The sequence below is a fragment of the Mesoplodon bidens genome, assembly GCF_964165515.1.
Source record: "Mesoplodon bidens genome assembly, chromosome: 18".
In the NCBI taxonomy this organism is placed as follows: Eukaryota; Metazoa; Chordata; class Mammalia; order Artiodactyla; family Ziphiidae; genus Mesoplodon; species Mesoplodon bidens.
This window is the reverse complement of record NC_138175.1, coordinates 1,221,048-1,238,256: the sequence shown is the minus strand read 5'-3', so window position 1 is coordinate 1,238,256 and position 17,209 is coordinate 1,221,048. Positions and strand designations below refer to the sequence as shown.

Genomic DNA, 17,209 nt, shown 5'->3' with positions numbered 1-17,209 from the left:
CCCCCCCTGCCCGGGTGACCACGACCACTGTTATATTTTCTGTCTCTCTGACTTCGACTACTCACAGTACCTCCTATAAGTGGAATCGCGCAGTATTTGTCTTGTTTCATTTAGCATAACGTCCTTAAGGTTCATCCATGCTCTAGCGTCTGACAGTGTATATCAGGTATATGCGCCACCTTTTCTTTATCCATTCATCCGTCAGTGGATAGCTGGGTGTGTTCCATGTTTTAGCTGTTGTGAATAGTGCTGTGATGAACGTGGGTGTACAGGTATGTCTTGGAGACCCTGGTTTCAGTTCCTTTGGGTATGTACCAAGAAGTGGGATTGCTGGATCACATGGTAAGTATAGTTGATGGACCTCCATACTGTCCTCCACAGTGGCCGCACCATTTTCCATTCCCACCAGCAGTGCACAAGGGTTCCAGTTTCTCCACGTCCTCACCGAGTGCTTGTTGTTTTCTGTTGTTGTTGCTGTTAGCAGCCATCCTAATGAGTGTCAGGGGGTATCTTACTGTGGTTCTCATCTGCATTTCCTTAGTGATTAGTGATGTTGAGCATTTGTTCATGAGCTTATTGACCGTTTGTATATCTTCTTTGGGGAAAGGACTATTCAAGTTCTTTGCCCATTTTTGAATTTTTTTTTTTTTTTTTTGCAGTTGAGTTTTACGGGTTCTTTATTTATATCCTGGATACTAATCCCTTTTTGTTCTCTGGGGCCCACCCCTGCACAGCCATGTGCAGAGCCAGGAAAGGGACGTCCTGATGTCACAATGTCATTGTGGTGTAGACGCGCCAGAGCATGGGGTACACCTCCAGACGCGCTTGGTGCAGCGGGACCAGCACCTACAACGGGTGGGACCTCTCTGAGTGCGGGGTCTCTGCCGGGTGGCCTGAAGTTGCTGATGCCAGGATGTGCCAGATGAACAGGTGCGACCTAATTCATGCTGCTTAGAAAGACGCTGGGCAGTGAAGGCTCTGGCCCCGCCGCAGGGTCACTCGAGGTGGGACCGGCTGGGGCCGGGGGGCGGGGATTCGCACAAAGGGGAATGCGGAGTCGGGGCGTCTCTGAGGCAGAAACCGAGAGCCTGGGTCGGGCCAGGCAGCCCAGAAAGAGGAAACCACCTCCAGCTGGTCTGGGGCACCGTCAGGGCCGTTCTGTGGGGCCTGCTGGTGGCACAGGGCTGGGCTCTCACTCCCAGGTGGGGTCACGTCTGCGGCTCCCGCCCCCGCCAGGTACAGGAAGCACGGGGGAGGGAGCGAGGTGCCCGAGGAGTCGGGCGAGGGCCAGGGCCACCCCAGACCCCTGCCTGGCCCCGCAGCCTCCACCCCTTGCCGTCCGGCTTGAGCCACAGCTGTCGGACGGGAATTGTGGATGGAGTGGGCAGGACGGATGTCTCTGCTCAGAAGGGGCCCCCGGCCTGGCCCTGTGCGTGCCCTCCTTGGAGAGGAGCACAGACCCCCCGTCACGCTGGGCTCAGATCTCCGACGCCTGCCCCGCGAGCTGGTTTTCAGGTGCAACACACGGCCCGGGGGGGGGACTCCCACGTGGCAGCCCCACGGGGAGTCGGGAGACCGTGGTCCCTCCACAGCCGCCACCCAGGGGACCTGCTGCCCCAGCGCATGCCCCGCCCCGGTCTCCTGCCCACTCGGACGGGCCCTGGGAAAGAGCCTCTGGGTAACTAACCCCTGCCCTCCCGGCCAGCAGCCCCAGCCGTTTGTTGCGTGGAGGGCAGGAAAGGGGGGGGTATGTTTGTTTCAAAATTAATTTCCAGGGCGGGAACGCTCCCCTCACAGCCACGTGTAGCCTCCTGAGGGGCCTGTGGTGTACAAAGAGCATTTAATTAATTAATTTATTTCTTTACACATAGCTGAAGTGATGTTACAGTACGTAAGTTATTTACAACTGTGCAGTGACGTGTCGCAAAATAAATTATCTAGAAGGCAGCAAAAGTACATTGTGGACGTGTATAAAACTGTACAGCGTTTACGGGTACACTTTTTATATGATTATTGGCTCTGTAGTGTTTCAAGTTATGTTCTCAGAAAGAGAAACAAAATGCCCAAGGTTAAAGGAAAAAATATACAAACCACGTGGATTTGACTCCATTAAAAACACAACCCGGAGTCCTGCCTGCGTGTCCCCGTGAGGCGGGCGGGCGGGCGGGCGGGCGGGCGGCACAGCCAGGCCCTCACCCGGCCCGGCGTCCCAGCCCAGGTCTCGGGCCGGCAGCTTCGTGGCGACAGGACGGCAGCCGGCCCGGAGCTCTGCCCACCCTCCGACCCGGAGGCCGCTGTCGCTGAGGGGCGGACGCCTTAACTTTCGTCTCTTTAGTCGATGAGAAATGGAACGAGGAGTTTAAAGGAAACGCTCTCCATCCTGCAGCTCCTGAGATGCCCGTGCAGCCGCCGGACGAGCCTGAGGCTGCCGCGCCCGCGCCCGCGCATCCGGCTCCGCGTCCTCCTGCGGCGGTGGCTGCGGAGAGCCGCGTGCCGGGGGCCCAGCGCGGGCTTCTCCCTGGGCGTCCCCACCGGGGACGTGGTCTCCTCCCCCCGCCCGGCCTCGGTGGCGGACTGCGGGGCCGGCCCGTGAGCCGGGCGGCTGTGCCCGCGCGTCAGGCCGGGAGGAGCACGAAGTCGTCGTTGACGTCGACCATGGGCACGTAGAAGGAGGGCACCTCGCTCACACACAGGGCCTTGTGCCCGGCGGGGTCCAGCTCCTGCGCCTTCAGCTGCCACTCCAGCCTCTGCACGGCGTTCAGGGCCGCGGCCTCGTGCTGCTGCCGCATCAGGAGACACGTCTGCGGGAAACGCAGCGGTGAGCGGGGCGGGCCAGACCCGGCCGCCCCCGCGCCCCCCCCCGCCGCCGCGCCTCCCGGGAGGTCGGGGCGGGGCGCCCAGCCGCGCTCGGGCCTCAGCGCGCGCTCTCGCGTCTGGCTCTCGTCCTGCGCCGTGAGGGGCTCTGCGGACCACGCGGGGCGCTCTCCGTCATGCCTGCTCCCTGCCCCCACCCTGGGGGTTTCGCCACAGCCTCTAGTCGGGACGTGCGAGAGCTGTGCTCTTCTGTTGTCATCTTCCATTTATCTGACTTACGGGTGGTGGCGTTGGCGCCATTGGCACTCACAGTGGAAATGGTGCCTTCTAGAAATTCACGTGTCTACTCTTAAGTGGGTGCTAAGTAAGGTAAACAGTTACACTGCTAAAGGCGTACTCTGTATTTCGATGTGAAGGGAGAAGGTTGAAACTGAAATAATGATGGCACCTGGCTTACCAACAGCACGTGGGGGGGGGGTGCCGTTTGGGGTACAAGGCGGGCGACACAGAGCACAGTGGGCGGAAGAGCAGCCTTCAGGGGAACAGAGTTAGCGGCGTGGCAGTGTGCAGGAAGGTCATCTTATTTTCTTCGACGTGCACACAAGCATGTAGGGCCAGGTATCACAATTTCTGATTTGCTTAAAAGAGTTCAGTTTAAAAAAGTGTTCTGGAAACAAGCCCCACGTGCTCCATGGCCAGCCGTGTCCTCCTCAGGGAGACTTCAGCAAAACGCGTGACAGCTCAGACACCCTCAGGAGTCCGGCTGCTTTCACCTAATTTAAAGTGTTACACCCTGTTTCCATCTCTTGACTAGAACTGTACTTACCCCTGAGTTTTCAGTTACTAAAATGAAATCGTTGGTTAGGCTAAACCCCGTGAAACATGCAGCACGTCCGGAGAGCTGTCCCAGGGCTGCAGGAACAGAGAGAGGGCAGCCTGTCCCCTGAATAGGACCTCCTCCACCCTGTGCTCTGAGACCAGTGGCCACGCGGGTGGCCGTTTCGTGCCCCTGCACTCGCCGTACTTCACCAATTCCTTTTTCTATCCGTTTTTCTAATTGGTTTGTAAGTTCTTGGCACATTAAGGAAACGGGACTTACGTTGTCTTTGTAATGTACCAAATCTAACTTTTACTTGGGTCAGAAATTATTTCTCTCTTTATAGAAAAGTTTCCCGTGCAGCTCCCTTCAGGCTGGCTGGTGGTGGGAGGAGTGGCCGTGGGACCCCCCGAGCGGTCACCCTGGAGCTTGTTAGAAATGCGGCCTGGGCCGGGCCTCAGCTGGGCCTGAACGCCCTGTAGGCTGGTTCCTCTCTGCTCTGGCCTCCGGACCGCCCCTCTGGGTGCGCTGCCGCAGTGCCGGAGGCAGGGTCACTGAGGCAAGGAGGGGTGAGGCTGGCAGCCCAGCGCGGGAGCCTGGGTCACGGCTCCATCACCTCCACGCAGCGGGCCCTGCCCCCTGGGGCTTCCCGGTGGTGCCGGCTTCTAGGTGTTAATTCGGTAACGGGCACGTCACTGCCGGTCAGTGTTCACGGGGGACCCCGGGTGCAACCCTCGCACCCCTGCAGACAAGGACTTGCTTCTTACTTGCTAATCTCTCTCTATCTCCCCCCCGTCCTCTGCCCGCTGCACTGGTCAGCACAGCCAGGGCAGGGGTGATGGGTGGATGCTGTGACCTTTGAGGAGGGCTCAAGGTGGGGTCCCACAGAGGTCTGACCGCCAGCTGGTGACAGGAGCTGCTCCCCGCACACCTGGACAGGAGGGAAGACACTCTAAGAGGCAACATGGGGGCGGGGAGGCCTCGGCTCCCTCACTGCCAGCTGGGCTCAGAGCGAGTCTGAAGCTGCCTCCTCCGAACACGGCCCTGCCGCCCCCGCCCAGAAGAGCCCTGGCCCCGCCGCCGCCGCCGGGGCCGGGGCTCACCTTCATGCGGTCGTACTTGTCGTCCACGTCCTGCAGCCAGGAGATGAACTGGCGGGCGTTGAACCGGTCCCGCACCGACTTGTTCTCATCGCCCTGGCGGGAGAGTGAAGCATGTGTGGGCGTCCGGGAGGTGTGGGCCTGCCTGGCATGTCAAGCCCCGTGTCCCCCGGTCAAGGGCCGACCAGCAGGGCCCTCCCTCCCCCACCAGCTCTCCACGCTGCCCGTGGGGGGAGCTGCCCTGTGGTGACTCGGGACCCCGGCAGCGCCTTCAGGCTCCCCTCCGTCTCCTGGGGAGGCCCCAGGGCAAGCCGGCGAGGGTAAAAAGCGACAGTGACTTTTTCTTTGAAAGGACGTCTGCGAGGCCTGGGGTGGCTGCAAGGCTGCCCACGGTGGACTGTGGTTTACAAGCAAGGCAGCCTCGGGAACAGTAGGTCCCCACAGGCTCCTGCCGGCTGGGTTTGCAGGGCCTCCCGGGTCTCAGGGCAGTAAAGTCTCTCTCTCGCCCACAGGCAACCACCTGCCTGGGGGAAGCCCAGGCCCCACTACAAAGGGGCTTGAGGGGAGGAGGCTGCAGCCTGAGAGTCCTGTCTCCTTGACATTCAGAGGAAACCCAGCAATCCCTTGAAGGTGAGCAGATTCTTTTTTCTTTCAGATGCAAAAAGCAAAACTTCCACCCAATCCCTAAAATACTTTGTGGACAAATGTTTTTGCTTTAGGGAAAACTCGTTGCTATGCATATGCATAGTAGGTTAAACGTAGACACTTTTAAAGATGTATCCTTAAAGGTTATTTGTAAGGACTCTTTAACGCACTAAAAAGAAATAAGGTTTAACTGAACCACCGTACGTCACCACGCGGCCAACCTGGGAATGCTGCTCAGACACCCAGGGGTCCATGTGATCCACCTGTGGGCCTGGGGTCACTAGGGGCCTCTGTCAGGAGGGAACTCAGCACCGAGGCCTGGCCCAGAAGGACACGCTCTGGGCTGAGAGTCACAGTGGCTGCGGGGGAGGAGAGAACATCAGGGAGGACGGGAATCGACTTGCTTTCTGCACATTTTAGATTTTCTGCACATTTTAGATCTCCCGTGTGTCAGCGGCGGGTGGGGCCCTTAGGGGCACAGGTACCACGGGGACAGGGGTCGGCTGGGGAAGGGTGTGACCTCATGGGACAAACACAGCCCTGGGGGTGGAGGGAGGCGGGCTGGACTCTGGAGTGGACAGACGAGGCACACTGTGTGTTCCAGCTGCTGGGTGTGCCCTGGGCCCGCATGCCCGTCAGGGGCAGCAGCACCGTGGTCCCCGGCGTGACAGCCTGTCTGGGGCCTTTGTTGAGGAAGCCCTGCTGCGCGTGCAGGTCGCACGTGAGTTTCAGGGGGAACCCTCAGTAGAGGCCCAGCCCGTGACCCCGGCGTCGCTCCGGTGCCGAGCCGTCCCCCGGACACCCACCTGGCTCTCGAGCGGCATGTTGTACACCTCCGAGTCCAGCAGCATGGTGCAGGCGCTGAACGGCACCGCCTGGTTCGCGATGGTCCTCGCCGCCCGGCAGTGAACCCGCAGGATCTCCTGTTCGCAGGAGACGATCAGCTTTTCCTGGAGGAGAGGGGCTGGTGAGCTGAGCCCCACCCGGGCCGGGCGCCCTGGGCCCGCGGCTGCCCGCTTACCCGCTCGATGCTGTGCTGCAGGCGCAGCTTCCCGCGCACGGCCTCCTGCTGCTTGAATAGCTCCTTCAGGGGCTCCGCCAGGGAGGGAGGGGGCGCGATCTGCAGTCACAGGGGAGATGGGGGTCAGCGGGGACCGTGAATCACCCCGGAGACCACGGGCCCGTGAAGACGCGGATGCGCTAGGTGATGCCTTTCCCCAAGAGTAGGTGAGTGAGCGCCTGTCCCCCCCGCGTGGCTGGTCCTCCCAGAACCCCCATCGGCAGAGATGGGGGAGGCGAGGGAAGCTAAGAACAGAGGGCATCTGCACCGCGGCCCTTGCGCGGCCAAGAGGGAATGGAGGAGGGGCAGGGTGTCCTCTGTTTACCACGGGCTTCACGCACCCTGAGTAACCATGAGGCCCACTGGGACACAGCTGCCCAGAGGCCACACGAATAGGACAACTGGGCCTGCCCATCTTCTCAGGGCGTCAGCGAGGGAGAGGGCTCGCCCGGGCACTACCATCCTTGAACCCGGGAGAGGCCGCCGGTGCTTCCGACGAAACACACAGGAAACGTGTCACAACAGCACCAGATGGGCTGGAGCCTCTCATGGGGCCAGGAAGCACGGGACTGCCGAGGAGCCCCTCCCTGGTGGCCGAGGCCAAGTAGGGTGCGGTGGCTCGTGTGGCCACGACCTCGGGCTGGAGGGGAGGAATAAATAGCCCACGGTACAGTGGCCGCCACAGACAAGACCCTCTGAGGGGCTGGACTCGAGGCCCAAGCTCAAGGTACATGCTGTCTTCCAACTTTTCGGTCCAAAATCTCAAAACCCGAGATGAAACCACCCAGCCGGGTCTCTCTGGCCGCACGTCCTGCCCATCACGCCCCCGGGGCCCAGGGCACCTTGCCTCTTGGGTGCCTGCGGTGGTCTCTGTGCAGGGGTCTTGTCTGGGGCTGTTGTGGGTGTGAGGTCACCTCCGTTTTGCCCTCCCCAGCTCTGGAGGGTGTGGGAATGAGGCCTGGGCCTGGCTGCGGGGTGACAGGCTGTGAACCAGAGCCCGCCGCTAGAGAGGGCTGAGCTCCAGGAGACACGCAAGCTGCTGCGGGGTGAACTCGGGTGGCGGGGGTCCAGGGGGAGGCAGGAGCACAGCTTTCTCTCTAGTTTGCTAATGTTCTACGGTGGCCACGGTGCTGTTTGTCTAAATTTCAGTTACTGAAACCAAACAGCAAACAAGTCTCACTGACCAGGGATCCCAGGCCAGGTTCACCCTGAATCCAGTGCCTCGGGCTCCCCCCTCAGCCCTACTTCCTGCCTGGGAACGGGCAGTGCAGGCCGAGGCCTGACCGCAGGACCCACGCGTGACAGTAGCCCCACGGAGGGGGCCCGTCCCGGGCAGCAGTGACAGCTGTTATGGGGGCCTCTCCCGGGCCCGAGAGACGGAACAAGCAGAAAGCTGGGCTTTTTTCCTCACGGGGGTGGGGTGGGGGTGGGGTGGGCTGGTCAAAAAATAAGGCAAGTCCGCCACACGGGTGTGGACGGGCAGCACCTGGGCGGCTCTGGCCACCACTGAGCGCAGGTGGCTGAGGTCAGCTTTACTGGCCGCGACGCCTGTGCCTGCTGCCGGGGGGGCGGGCAGCAGCACGTGGAGGATGCGCTCTCCCCACGTGGCTCCGCGTGGCAGGACCTGCCAACGGCCCGCATCTGGCCGTGAAAGGGGGGTGGGGTGTGCGCGGCGGGGCTCGGACAGGTCACATCTGCACAGACGTGGGGCGAACCACCCAGTGGAGGGGGCACGCGAACAGACGGCCGAAAGGCGGGGCGAGGGCCTGACTGGGCAGGTGGGAAAGCCCGGAAACCCAAGGAAGGACCTGCTCTGAGGAGGCAGGAGAGGTGCCCTCAGGCCTCTGGGGGAAAAGGACTGGGCTCTGGCCTTGGGTTGGCACCGTGGGGCCGCTGGGGGCCAGGGGTGGAGTCTGGGGAGCCCTCAGGCTGTTGAAGGGGGTAGAGGGCGCACTGAGCCAGAGAGGGGGCCAGGCGTGCCCCACGTGGGTGGAGCCTGGGTCAGCCGAGGTCCAAGCACGCGGACTGGGTGGGAACCGACACGGGGCAGACGGGGAATGACAGGGAGGACAGCGCAGCGGGTCCCGGGTGCTGGGCCTGGGGGGCGCCCCCCCACCCCGGGCAGGCACTCACCACGGGGATGTGCAGCTTGCTGAGCGGCTTGCCGTCCAAGAGGTAGGAGCCGGTGTAAGTGACGTACTCGGCGTAGCACTGGGGCGCCTGCGGGCTGATGTAGCAGAGGATCTTGCGCTTCTCCTCAATCTTCTTCCTGATCTGCAGGTACTCGAAGTACGGGTTGGACCTGTCGCTGTGGTAAGGCTCGATGTCGTCCAGCTTGATGGCGTCCACGATGGCAGCCAGCGTCTGCTGGATCACCTCCCGCGTCTGACGTGTGGACGTGTGCATCTGCTGGGCCAGCTGCTGGCTGGAGCGCTGGAAGCGGCGTTTGCGCGGGTGCTGGGTCTGGGGGTCGTCATCCTCAGAGCCCCGGCCCTTGGCTCTGGGGGTGGGCGCGGCCGCAGGCTCCTTCTCGGTGGGCGGCGAGCTCTGCTTGTGCTGGTTGGCCAGCATCTGGGCCCGGGTCCTGGTCATGCGCTGGGGCATCTCCTCCACCTTGGGTGCCTTTGGGGCTTCGGCTGTCGGTTTGGGTTCCGGTTCGGGGGCTTCAGGCTGGACGCCGTCCGGAGGCCCCTCGAGCCCGGCACTGTCCTGGGGGCCGGCCCCATCCACCGCGCGGGCCTGGGCCGAGCCGTCCCCGGGGGCTTCGGGAGCACTGTGGGGCGTGGCCGAGGGGTCTAGGCCCTCGGCCTGCTCGTCCCCACTCCCAGGTGGATGCTGCTCTGAGGGGGCTGGCGTGGGCCCAGAGCCAGGGTCGGAGTCCTCGGGGGCCCTCCCCTCCGGCCCGGCCTCCACTGTGGCCTCGGGCAGCACGACCGGCTTCGGCTCCTCTGGGGGCTCAGGCGCAGGCTCAGTTGTGAGCCGGGCGGCCACCTGGTCAGGAGGCAGCACCAGCTGTTCGTCAGCAGCTGCCACAGAGACATCCCCGCCGCTCGGGAGCGCGGCGTCGTCGTCCAGAGGAACGAGAGGACTCTCCTCCACAGGCTCTGCTTCGACGTCGGAAACATCCTTCGTCTGGAGAGGAAGCTCCGGCAGCGAGAAAGGTCCCAGGTCGAGGTCATCCTCGGTGGCGGGGAAGGGACCGGGCCAGGGCACCGGCTCCACCTGGCCGAGGGCAGACAGGTTGTGACCATTTTCCAGGAAGTTATTCTCCAGGGGACCCAGGGCCTCCACCTGAGCCACGGCCGTCACACACGCAGGCTCAGGGGGCACGTCGGGGGGTGCCTCCGGAAGGGACTTGCAGTTACTGAAGAAGGACTCCAGCCTAGAGGGAGGGGCGAACGCGGCTGGGTCTTCTGAAGCAGAGACCGCGGCCGGGACCGCTTCCCCGGCCTCGTCCTTGACTTCCAGTCCTGGCTCGGGGACCGACAGAGGGTATGAGACGGGGGACACCGGGTAAGGGGGCTCCGGGTGGAGAGACTCGGCAGGGCAGAAATGTTTCGGGGACTCCGGGAATCTCTGTGGGGACTTCAGCAGGAGGTCCGACCCCACGGGCCAGCTGGCGGGGTTTTCGGGGGTGCCCCCGAGGAGGCCAGAGGGGAGGCCCTGCTCCACAGTGGCGGGGTGCGCCCACTCGACCGGCTCCTCTGTGATGACGGTGCTGAAAGGGCCCTCGTCCAGGGGCTCCAGGAAGCTGGGCTCTGGGGGGATGATGGCCGCGGTGGCCTGCTGGTCCTCCGTGGCATCCAGGGGAATGCCAAGGTCAGGGGGAAGGGCCCCCTCCATGGACGGGGCCAAGAGCTCGTCTCTGTGTGAAGGGGGGGACTTTGTCGGTAAGCCGGAGAAGGCGCCCTCTGGGGACGGGGTGATGTTGGCTGCGGCCGCAGGCGGGCAGTGCAAGGCGTCCGCTTTGGGGGAGGGGATGCCATAGTCCGGGGAGTAATACCCCGGAGACAGGCAGGCGAACTTCTCGGTGGGTGCTGGAGGCCCCGGGGCCTTGTCCTCCGGGTGCCGCCCCGGCGAGCTGTAGCTGGGCGCCGCGGGGACGCTCTGCTGTCTGAACAGCTTGTCCCCGAGTCCGAACTCTTCCTCAGAGGTCCTCCTGATGTCCACGGACACCGAGCGGTAAAGGTTCGTGCACAGCGGCCTCGTAGGCGTCTGGCCCGGGGTTTCTGAAATCCCGCCGGCGGCCACAGAGAACCTGTCGAAAAAGGAGGGCGAGCAGGCGCTGGCGGACGTGCTGGACACGGGCTGGGGGTCTGTGCAGTCGAACATGAGGTCGGGGTAGTCGTCGGCGCTGCAGGACGGGGTCCGGGGCGTGTGCATGGCCTCCTCGTAGCTGGGGCAGGACACCACCGAGGCAGGGGTGGGGACCCCGGTGGGCCGGCCGTGGTCCGGCCTGGGGGAAGCGGGCAAGACCTCTTTCATGTGGGGGCCTGCCAGCCAGTCTCGGGGGTCCACTGCGGGTCCCGGGTGGAGCTTGTTCTCGGCAGCCGGGGCGGCAGGGGCTGACTCCTTGAGCTTCCTGTCCTTCGGGGCAGGGTCCAGCCCCAGCGGCTTCTTCAGCGGGCCGTCCAGGCCCTTCTTCCTCCCGTCCTCGGCGGGCCTAGCCTTCTCCTTGAGCTTGGGGTCACCGGAGCGGTGGCGCAGCTTCTCCATCTGCTTCATCCTCTCCTTGTGCCGTTTGTGGCGCTCCTCGATCTCCAGGTCTTTCTGGGAGAGCATCCGCTCGAAGCTCGTCATCATCAGGTCCCCGTCGCCCAGGAGCTTCTCCCGGGGCCGGACGTCTTTCTTCCCTGGGTCCCTGACCGGGAGGAGCTTGTCATTCCCATTGCTGAGCTTCACGGGGTCGCCCTTCTCTTTGTCCAGGTTCTCCTTGAGCTTCTCCTTCAGCTTGGCCTCGCCAAGCTTCCCGCCCTCGTCCTTGGGCCTGTCTCGGAAGCAGCCGGGAAGGTTGTCCTTGTCCCGGGCCGCGGACTTGAGCTCCTCCCGGTGCTGCCGCGGGGGCCCGTCCCCATGCCGGTCCCGGTGCCGCTCCTTCTCGTCCCGCCACCGCTCCCGGTGCTTCTCCCGCCGCCTCTTCTCCTTCAGGAGGCTCACGCTGCTAGAGCCGTAAGGCCTCAGTTCCTTCTCTACCTTCTTGGGAGGTTCTCTTTCAGGATCGTTTTTCTCCTTCTTTTCAGCAGAAAACAACTCGATGGTTTTCTCCAGCTCGTCCTCTGCGTCGGCCTTGAGGCTGTAGGAGAGGCCGTAAGCGTCGGCCTCCAGGACCTCCTTCTCGTACTGGCCGCTGTCCTTCCGGCCGCCCGCGTCCTTGCAGTCGTCGCTCTTCTCCTTCTTCTCGGGCTTGTCCTTCCTGACCCGCTCTCGGTCGTGGCTCTTCTTGGAGGAGGACGAGGCGTGCCGGTGCCGCTCCCTCTCCCGCGCCCGCTCCTCCAGGGGCTCCGGGAAGGGCACGTCCAGGAGGGCGCCGAGGCCCGGGTCGTGGCCGCGGTCGGGGAAGCCGTCCGACGACGCGTCGCTGGCCTTGTCGTTGGAGTCCTCGTGCACGTCCTGCAGCGCCGCCTCCTCCAGCCGCTCCAGCAGGCTCTTGTCCGCGTCGGCGCCCTTGCTCGCCTTCCGCTCGCGGTGCCTGCTCCTGGCCTTGTCCTCCGCGGGGGCCCTCCTCTCGCCCTTCTCGGGCGGCCTCTGCCGGCCCCTCCTGTCTGGGGGGGGGTCCGCCGGCGCGCGGTCCCTCCTGTCCTTCTTGTCCCTGGGCCTCTCCGCGGGCTTCTCCTTCCTATCCTTCCCCCCGTCCGCGGCGCCCTTCTCCTTCTTCTTCTCTCGCATCTCTCGGTCCTTCTGCTTCTCCACGTGCTGCCTGTCGGCCGAGTGCTTCCGGTGCCTGTCGGGGGGGTGCGGCTCCCGCCCGTCCTCCCTCTCGGGGGGGCCGTCCCCCCGCCCCTCGCCGGCCTCCCCGACTTTGAAGCCGCTCGCCGTGTAATCATCCTTTTCATCTTCGCTTTCATCAGTGAATATATCTGCAATGTACCAGCTTTTCTCTTTACCCTTCTTTTCATCTTTTTTTTCAGAGAAGTCCTCGGAGAGAATTCCGGGGAAACTCTTCTCCCGTTTGTCTTTGCCTTGGTCGAGAGATGCCTTTCTCTCTCTGTCTTTGCTATGCACGTCTTTATGCTTCTCCTTGGCGTCCTTTTTCTCTTTAAAACACTTATCAAATTCTCTGTCCTTCTGACACTTTTCAAGGATCAGTTTTTCGTTTCTGTCCTTGTCACTGGACTTGTCTCTGTACTTCTCTAGCTTGAGCCTCTCCTTCTTCTCCTTCTCTCTCGCCGGGTGGTGCCTCTCCCAGGGCTCCAGGCTCTTCCCGAAGTCGCACTCGGGCCTGTCCTTGAAGACGCCCTCGCAGCCGCACTCCTTCAGGTCCTCCCTGTGTGCCTCCTCGGGCTTTGCACGGCCATCTCTCCGCTCCTTGGCGGCCTCGGGGGGCTCCTTCCTGTCCCGGCCGCCTTCCGCGCACTCCCGCCTCCTCCTGTCCTTCTCGCACAGGTAGCCGGGCACGGCCCTGTGCCTGTCGGCGGCGTGCTCCCTCCTCCGCTCCGAGCCCCGCTCCAGGCAGTCCCTGTCCTTCTTCCGAGAGAAGATGTCCTTGTCCGCGCGCTTCTCCCGGGCCTTGTTCTCGCGCCTCTTCTCCTTACTCTCCTCTTTCACCGTCTCCAGGATCAGCCTGGCCACAGACTCGCTCTTCAGGTCCCTGTAGTCCGTCACGGGAGAGTCCCAGCTGTCCTCCCCTTTGAAATCGAAGGATGAATCTGACAAGTCAGAGAACCACCGATCCTGATCATCAGAAAGACTGAACTTAGTGTCCTCGCTCTCCAGGAACTGGCCTCTGTTACAACACTCATCCAGGGCAGAGCCCTCCCTGTGCGCTTTTCTGAGCTTGTCTTTATCCTCTCTGAAGGTTTTCTCTTTAGAAATTTTATCCTCTTTAAAGTCATTCTTTTTCTCTAATTTTGAGGGCCTGTCTTTGGACTTCTTCTTCCTTTCCTCTTTGTAGAGTCTCAGCTTCTCCTCTTTCGGAGACTTTTCCTTCAGCAGTTTCTCCTTGTCGGCTTTGCTGGAACGGTCCTTCTCCTCCCGGAAGGCCCTGCCCCCGTCCTTGTTCAGGTCCCTGATTCTCTTGAGTGACTTGTCCTCTCTGGAGACTTTGATCATCTCGTCCTTAAAGAGCCACTCCTTCTCCTCCGACTTCATTTTGCCGAGTTTCTCCTCTTTCTTACAGTGGTCTCGCTCGTGCTTCAGGCCTTTCAGCTTGCTCTCAGCCGGCACGTCATCCAGGAGGATTGCCTTGTCTGCCCTCTGCTTGGAATCCTCGTACTCGTAGGTGAAGCTCTTCAGCTTCAGCTCCTGGCTGACGGAGCACAGCCCCTTCTCCTTGCTTTTGTGTTTATGTTTCGTCTTGTGTTTCTTGACGACTTTGCCCTCCTTGTCCAGCTTGGGGATGGCGCCGTCCCCGCCAGGATGGAAGGAGTTCTTCCTATCAGGCAGCGTGCCCTGCAGGCTGGCCCTCTTCCTGTGCTCCTGCCTCTTCCTGACCGGCTTCAGCGACTCCACGCTGGAGCCCTCGGAGGAGCCATCAGACTCGCTGCTCAGTCTCGTCCTCGTGGAGTCTGATAAGGAGCTGACCTCGGACCAGGCTGGAGACGAGATGGTTTTCCAATTGTCTGTCCGCCAGTGCTTGGTGTGCGGGTCCGCGTGGCTGGGGTTATGCTTCTGGGGGGCGGAGCTGCCGTGGGACGAGGTGGAGGAGGCGGACAGGGAGCTGAACAGGGCAGGGTCCTTCAGCACCAGCGGGGACTCCTTGAGGCAGCCGGTGCTCCCCGCCGAGTCCCCGCCGTCCTCGCCGCTCTCCGAAGACTCGCTCTCGGACTCGGAGGAGCAGAACTTGTCGCTCCTCTTCCCAAACCGCACTTCTTTGCCCTTGATTTCTTTCTTCCGCTTCTTTTTCACTTTATTTTTCTCCTTCTGCTGCTTGGAGTTGGAAGGCTCCCGTGTCTTGTTACCAGGCAGCAGCGTGTGAGCCGAGAGCCTCAGCTTCTCCCCGGTCCCCACGGCGACACCGACGTCCTCCTCGTCGGACGTGTCCGACAGGATGCGATGCGACGCCTTCTTTGGTGCAATCGTGCTGTTTTTAGTGTAACTTTTCACTTCCATTTTGGGTATAGAAATGAAACTATTGGACTTGGCTTCCTTCCTGTAATCCTTCTTCAGCAAGTGCTTGTCGTCCACGGGAGGGACCCGGTCCTGCTCGTCGTCCTCGTCGAACTCGTACTCGTCCTTGACGGGGGTCACGGTTTTCTGGGGCTCCGCGTTCTTAGCCTTGTGCTTCAGGCCTTTCTCAAACTCGGAGTCCGTGTTATTGCCGTCGACGGAGCTGGAAGGTGCGAATGACGGGGCGTCGTCCTCCTCCTCGGAGCTCTCTGCGGGGACAGGGGGAGGAGGTCAGAGGTGCTTCAGGCAGGGGCTGCGGGTGCCTGGGGAGGGGAGGGCGGCCGCCGAACAAGCGCGTCACCTGGCTTAGTGCAGGTTGAGGCCGGCCCTGGGCAGAGGGGCTACAGAGAGGTCTGCACAGACACGGGGCTGGAGGCCCTGCACGGAAGCCCCCAATCCCGGCTCGGCGGGGGGACTCCTCACAGTCCAGAAGCTCCCATCAGCAGCAGGTGTCCAAGCAGGCTGCCAGGAGAGCCCTGCTGACTGCGGTGACGCCACCTGCCCCGCCCGCGCCCCCGCAGCACTGACCGGCCGAGCTCTCCTCGCTGGACGTGTAGGTGCCCTTGCCCAGCAGCAGGTTCACCATGGTCGGGGAGCTGGCCACCTTCAGCGGCGTCTCGCCCTTCCTGTTGCTCTGCTGAGGGTTCCCTCCATACCGGAGCAGCAGCTTCACCACCTGCGGAGCAGTGAGAGGCCCGTCAGGGACCCTGAGAAACACTGAGCGGCCACCGCGCCGACGCCCAACTGTGGCCCCTTCGCAGGGCCTGAGCACGACCAGGCCAAGGGCTGGAGGCTGTTCGCGCTGCCTGCGAGGCCTCTCCCACCACAGACCCACCACTCCCACAGGCTGCTCCCCTTGCGCCACCAGGTTCCTGCAACTTGGGGGGAAGGCTTTTATGGGGGGTGGGGGTGGGGGAGGCAGGGGCGTGTTACACAGTAGAGAAAACAAAGACCAAACTTGTGGAAGCAGGTGTATTGCATGTTTTCGTTTATTGCAGGAAAGTAAGATCACCTGTCTCTAATCCATGCCCAGGACCCAGTGAACAAAAGGACAGCAGACCTCACTTTACTGCGCTTCAGATGCCGTGTTGTCTACAGACTGAAGGTCTGTGGCGACCCTGCACCCAGCAAGTCTACTGGCGCCATTTCCCCGACAGCATTTGCTCACTTGGTGTCTCTGTGTCACATTTTGGTAGTTCTCGCAGTATTTCAGACCCTCCACCAGCAAAAAGATCACGACTCTCCTGGAGCTTCAGGTGACAGTTACATTTTTTTTAGCAATAATGTATTTTATTTATTTATTTTTTTTAAGGCCGCATGGCACGGCATGCAGGATCTTAGTTCTCTAACCCGGGATTGAACCCATGTCCCCTACAGTGGAGGTGTGGAGTCTTAACCACTGGACCGCCAGGGAGGTCCTGCAATAATGTATTTCTTAACGAAGGAGTGCAAATTGTTTATAGATACTGCTATTGCACACCTAACGGCAACTGTCCAGTGCAGACAACGTTCAGATGCACCAGGAAACCAAAGAATTCTGTGTGACTCACTCCATCTCGAGCCTCGCTTCACTCGGGTGGCCAGGGCAGAACCCACAGCCTCCCCCAGGTGCCTGGCAAACGGGACGGCGGCCTCCACTTCAGCCTGGGCTGCACACAGCTGTACCTGGGTCTGCATGGCAGGAGGACACTGCTTCCTGGGCAGGCGCTCCCCTGCCCTCCGACAAATCACCACGGTGTTGGACAATCCTGGGGCCAGAGTCAGGGCTCTGGTCCCGTGTCCTTGCTGTCTGCCAGCCGAAGAACACCCCAACTGCTTGAGGCCACCACGTTCCCTGGCTACGGCCCCTCCCTCCGAGACCAGCAACACAGGTTAAGTCCCCTCAACGCTGTCCTCCCTCCGGCCGAGAAAGGGTCTCTGCCGTATGCAGCCCTGAAGGCCACCAGCCCGCCCGGACAGTCCCAGGTCATCTCCCGTCTCCTGGCCCTTGGCCCTCTCCCCCCTGCAGAGCCCACGCCTGAGGCCCCGTGTCCCCCCTGCAGAGCCCGCCCCTGAGGCCCCGCCCACCCGAGGCCCCATGTGCACGCCTCTCACTGCTCCCTAATAACAAGGTAAAGACAGTTACACAAGCGGACATTCAGGCAGCGGCCCTCCCCCCCGCAGCTCCATCACCTACCAGCCAGCCAGCCTCATTTCACCCACACCCCATACCTGCCCACTGCCCCGGGTATCTTTTTTTTTTTTTTTTATTTTTGGCTGTGTTGTGTCTTAGCTGTGGCAGGCGGGACCTTTTCGTTGCGGTGCGTGGGCTTCTCTCTAGTTGCGGCACACGGGCTTAGTTGCCCCATGGCATGTGGGATCTTAGTTCCTTGACCAGGGATCAAACCTGCATCCCCTGCGTTGGAAGGCGGATTCTTAAGCACTAACCACCAGGGAAGTCCCTGCCTG

At 62.0% G+C, this 17,209-nt stretch overlaps 1 protein-coding gene across 10 annotated transcripts in view; it reads right to left on the bottom strand.

Moving 5' to 3' along the window:
* Positions 1-1,842: 1,842 nt before the first annotated feature.
* ANKRD11 (ankyrin repeat domain containing 11) overlaps positions 1,843-17,209 on the bottom strand; it is a 167,692-nt gene continuing 152,325 nt past the window's right edge. For 8 of the 10 annotated variants that reach the window (XM_081216664.1, XM_081216667.1, XM_081216663.1 and 5 more), the window contains 6 exons: positions 15,290-15,437; positions 8,570-14,970; positions 6,398-6,496; positions 6,183-6,326; positions 4,735-4,827; positions 1,843-2,801 (listed from right to left, as the gene is read on the bottom strand). In XM_081216664.1, coding sequence (XP_081072790.1) covers positions 2,616-2,801; positions 4,735-4,827; positions 6,183-6,326; positions 6,398-6,496; positions 8,570-14,970; positions 15,290-15,437 — 7,071 coding nt within the window. In that variant the 3' untranslated portion in view covers positions 1,843-2,615. Of the gene's footprint in view, positions 2,802-4,398; positions 4,563-4,734; positions 4,828-5,574; positions 5,736-6,182; positions 6,327-6,397; positions 6,497-8,569; positions 14,971-15,289; positions 15,438-17,209 lie in introns of those variants that run through there. The other 2 variants (XM_081216666.1, XM_081216659.1) reach the window with 2 other exon arrangements.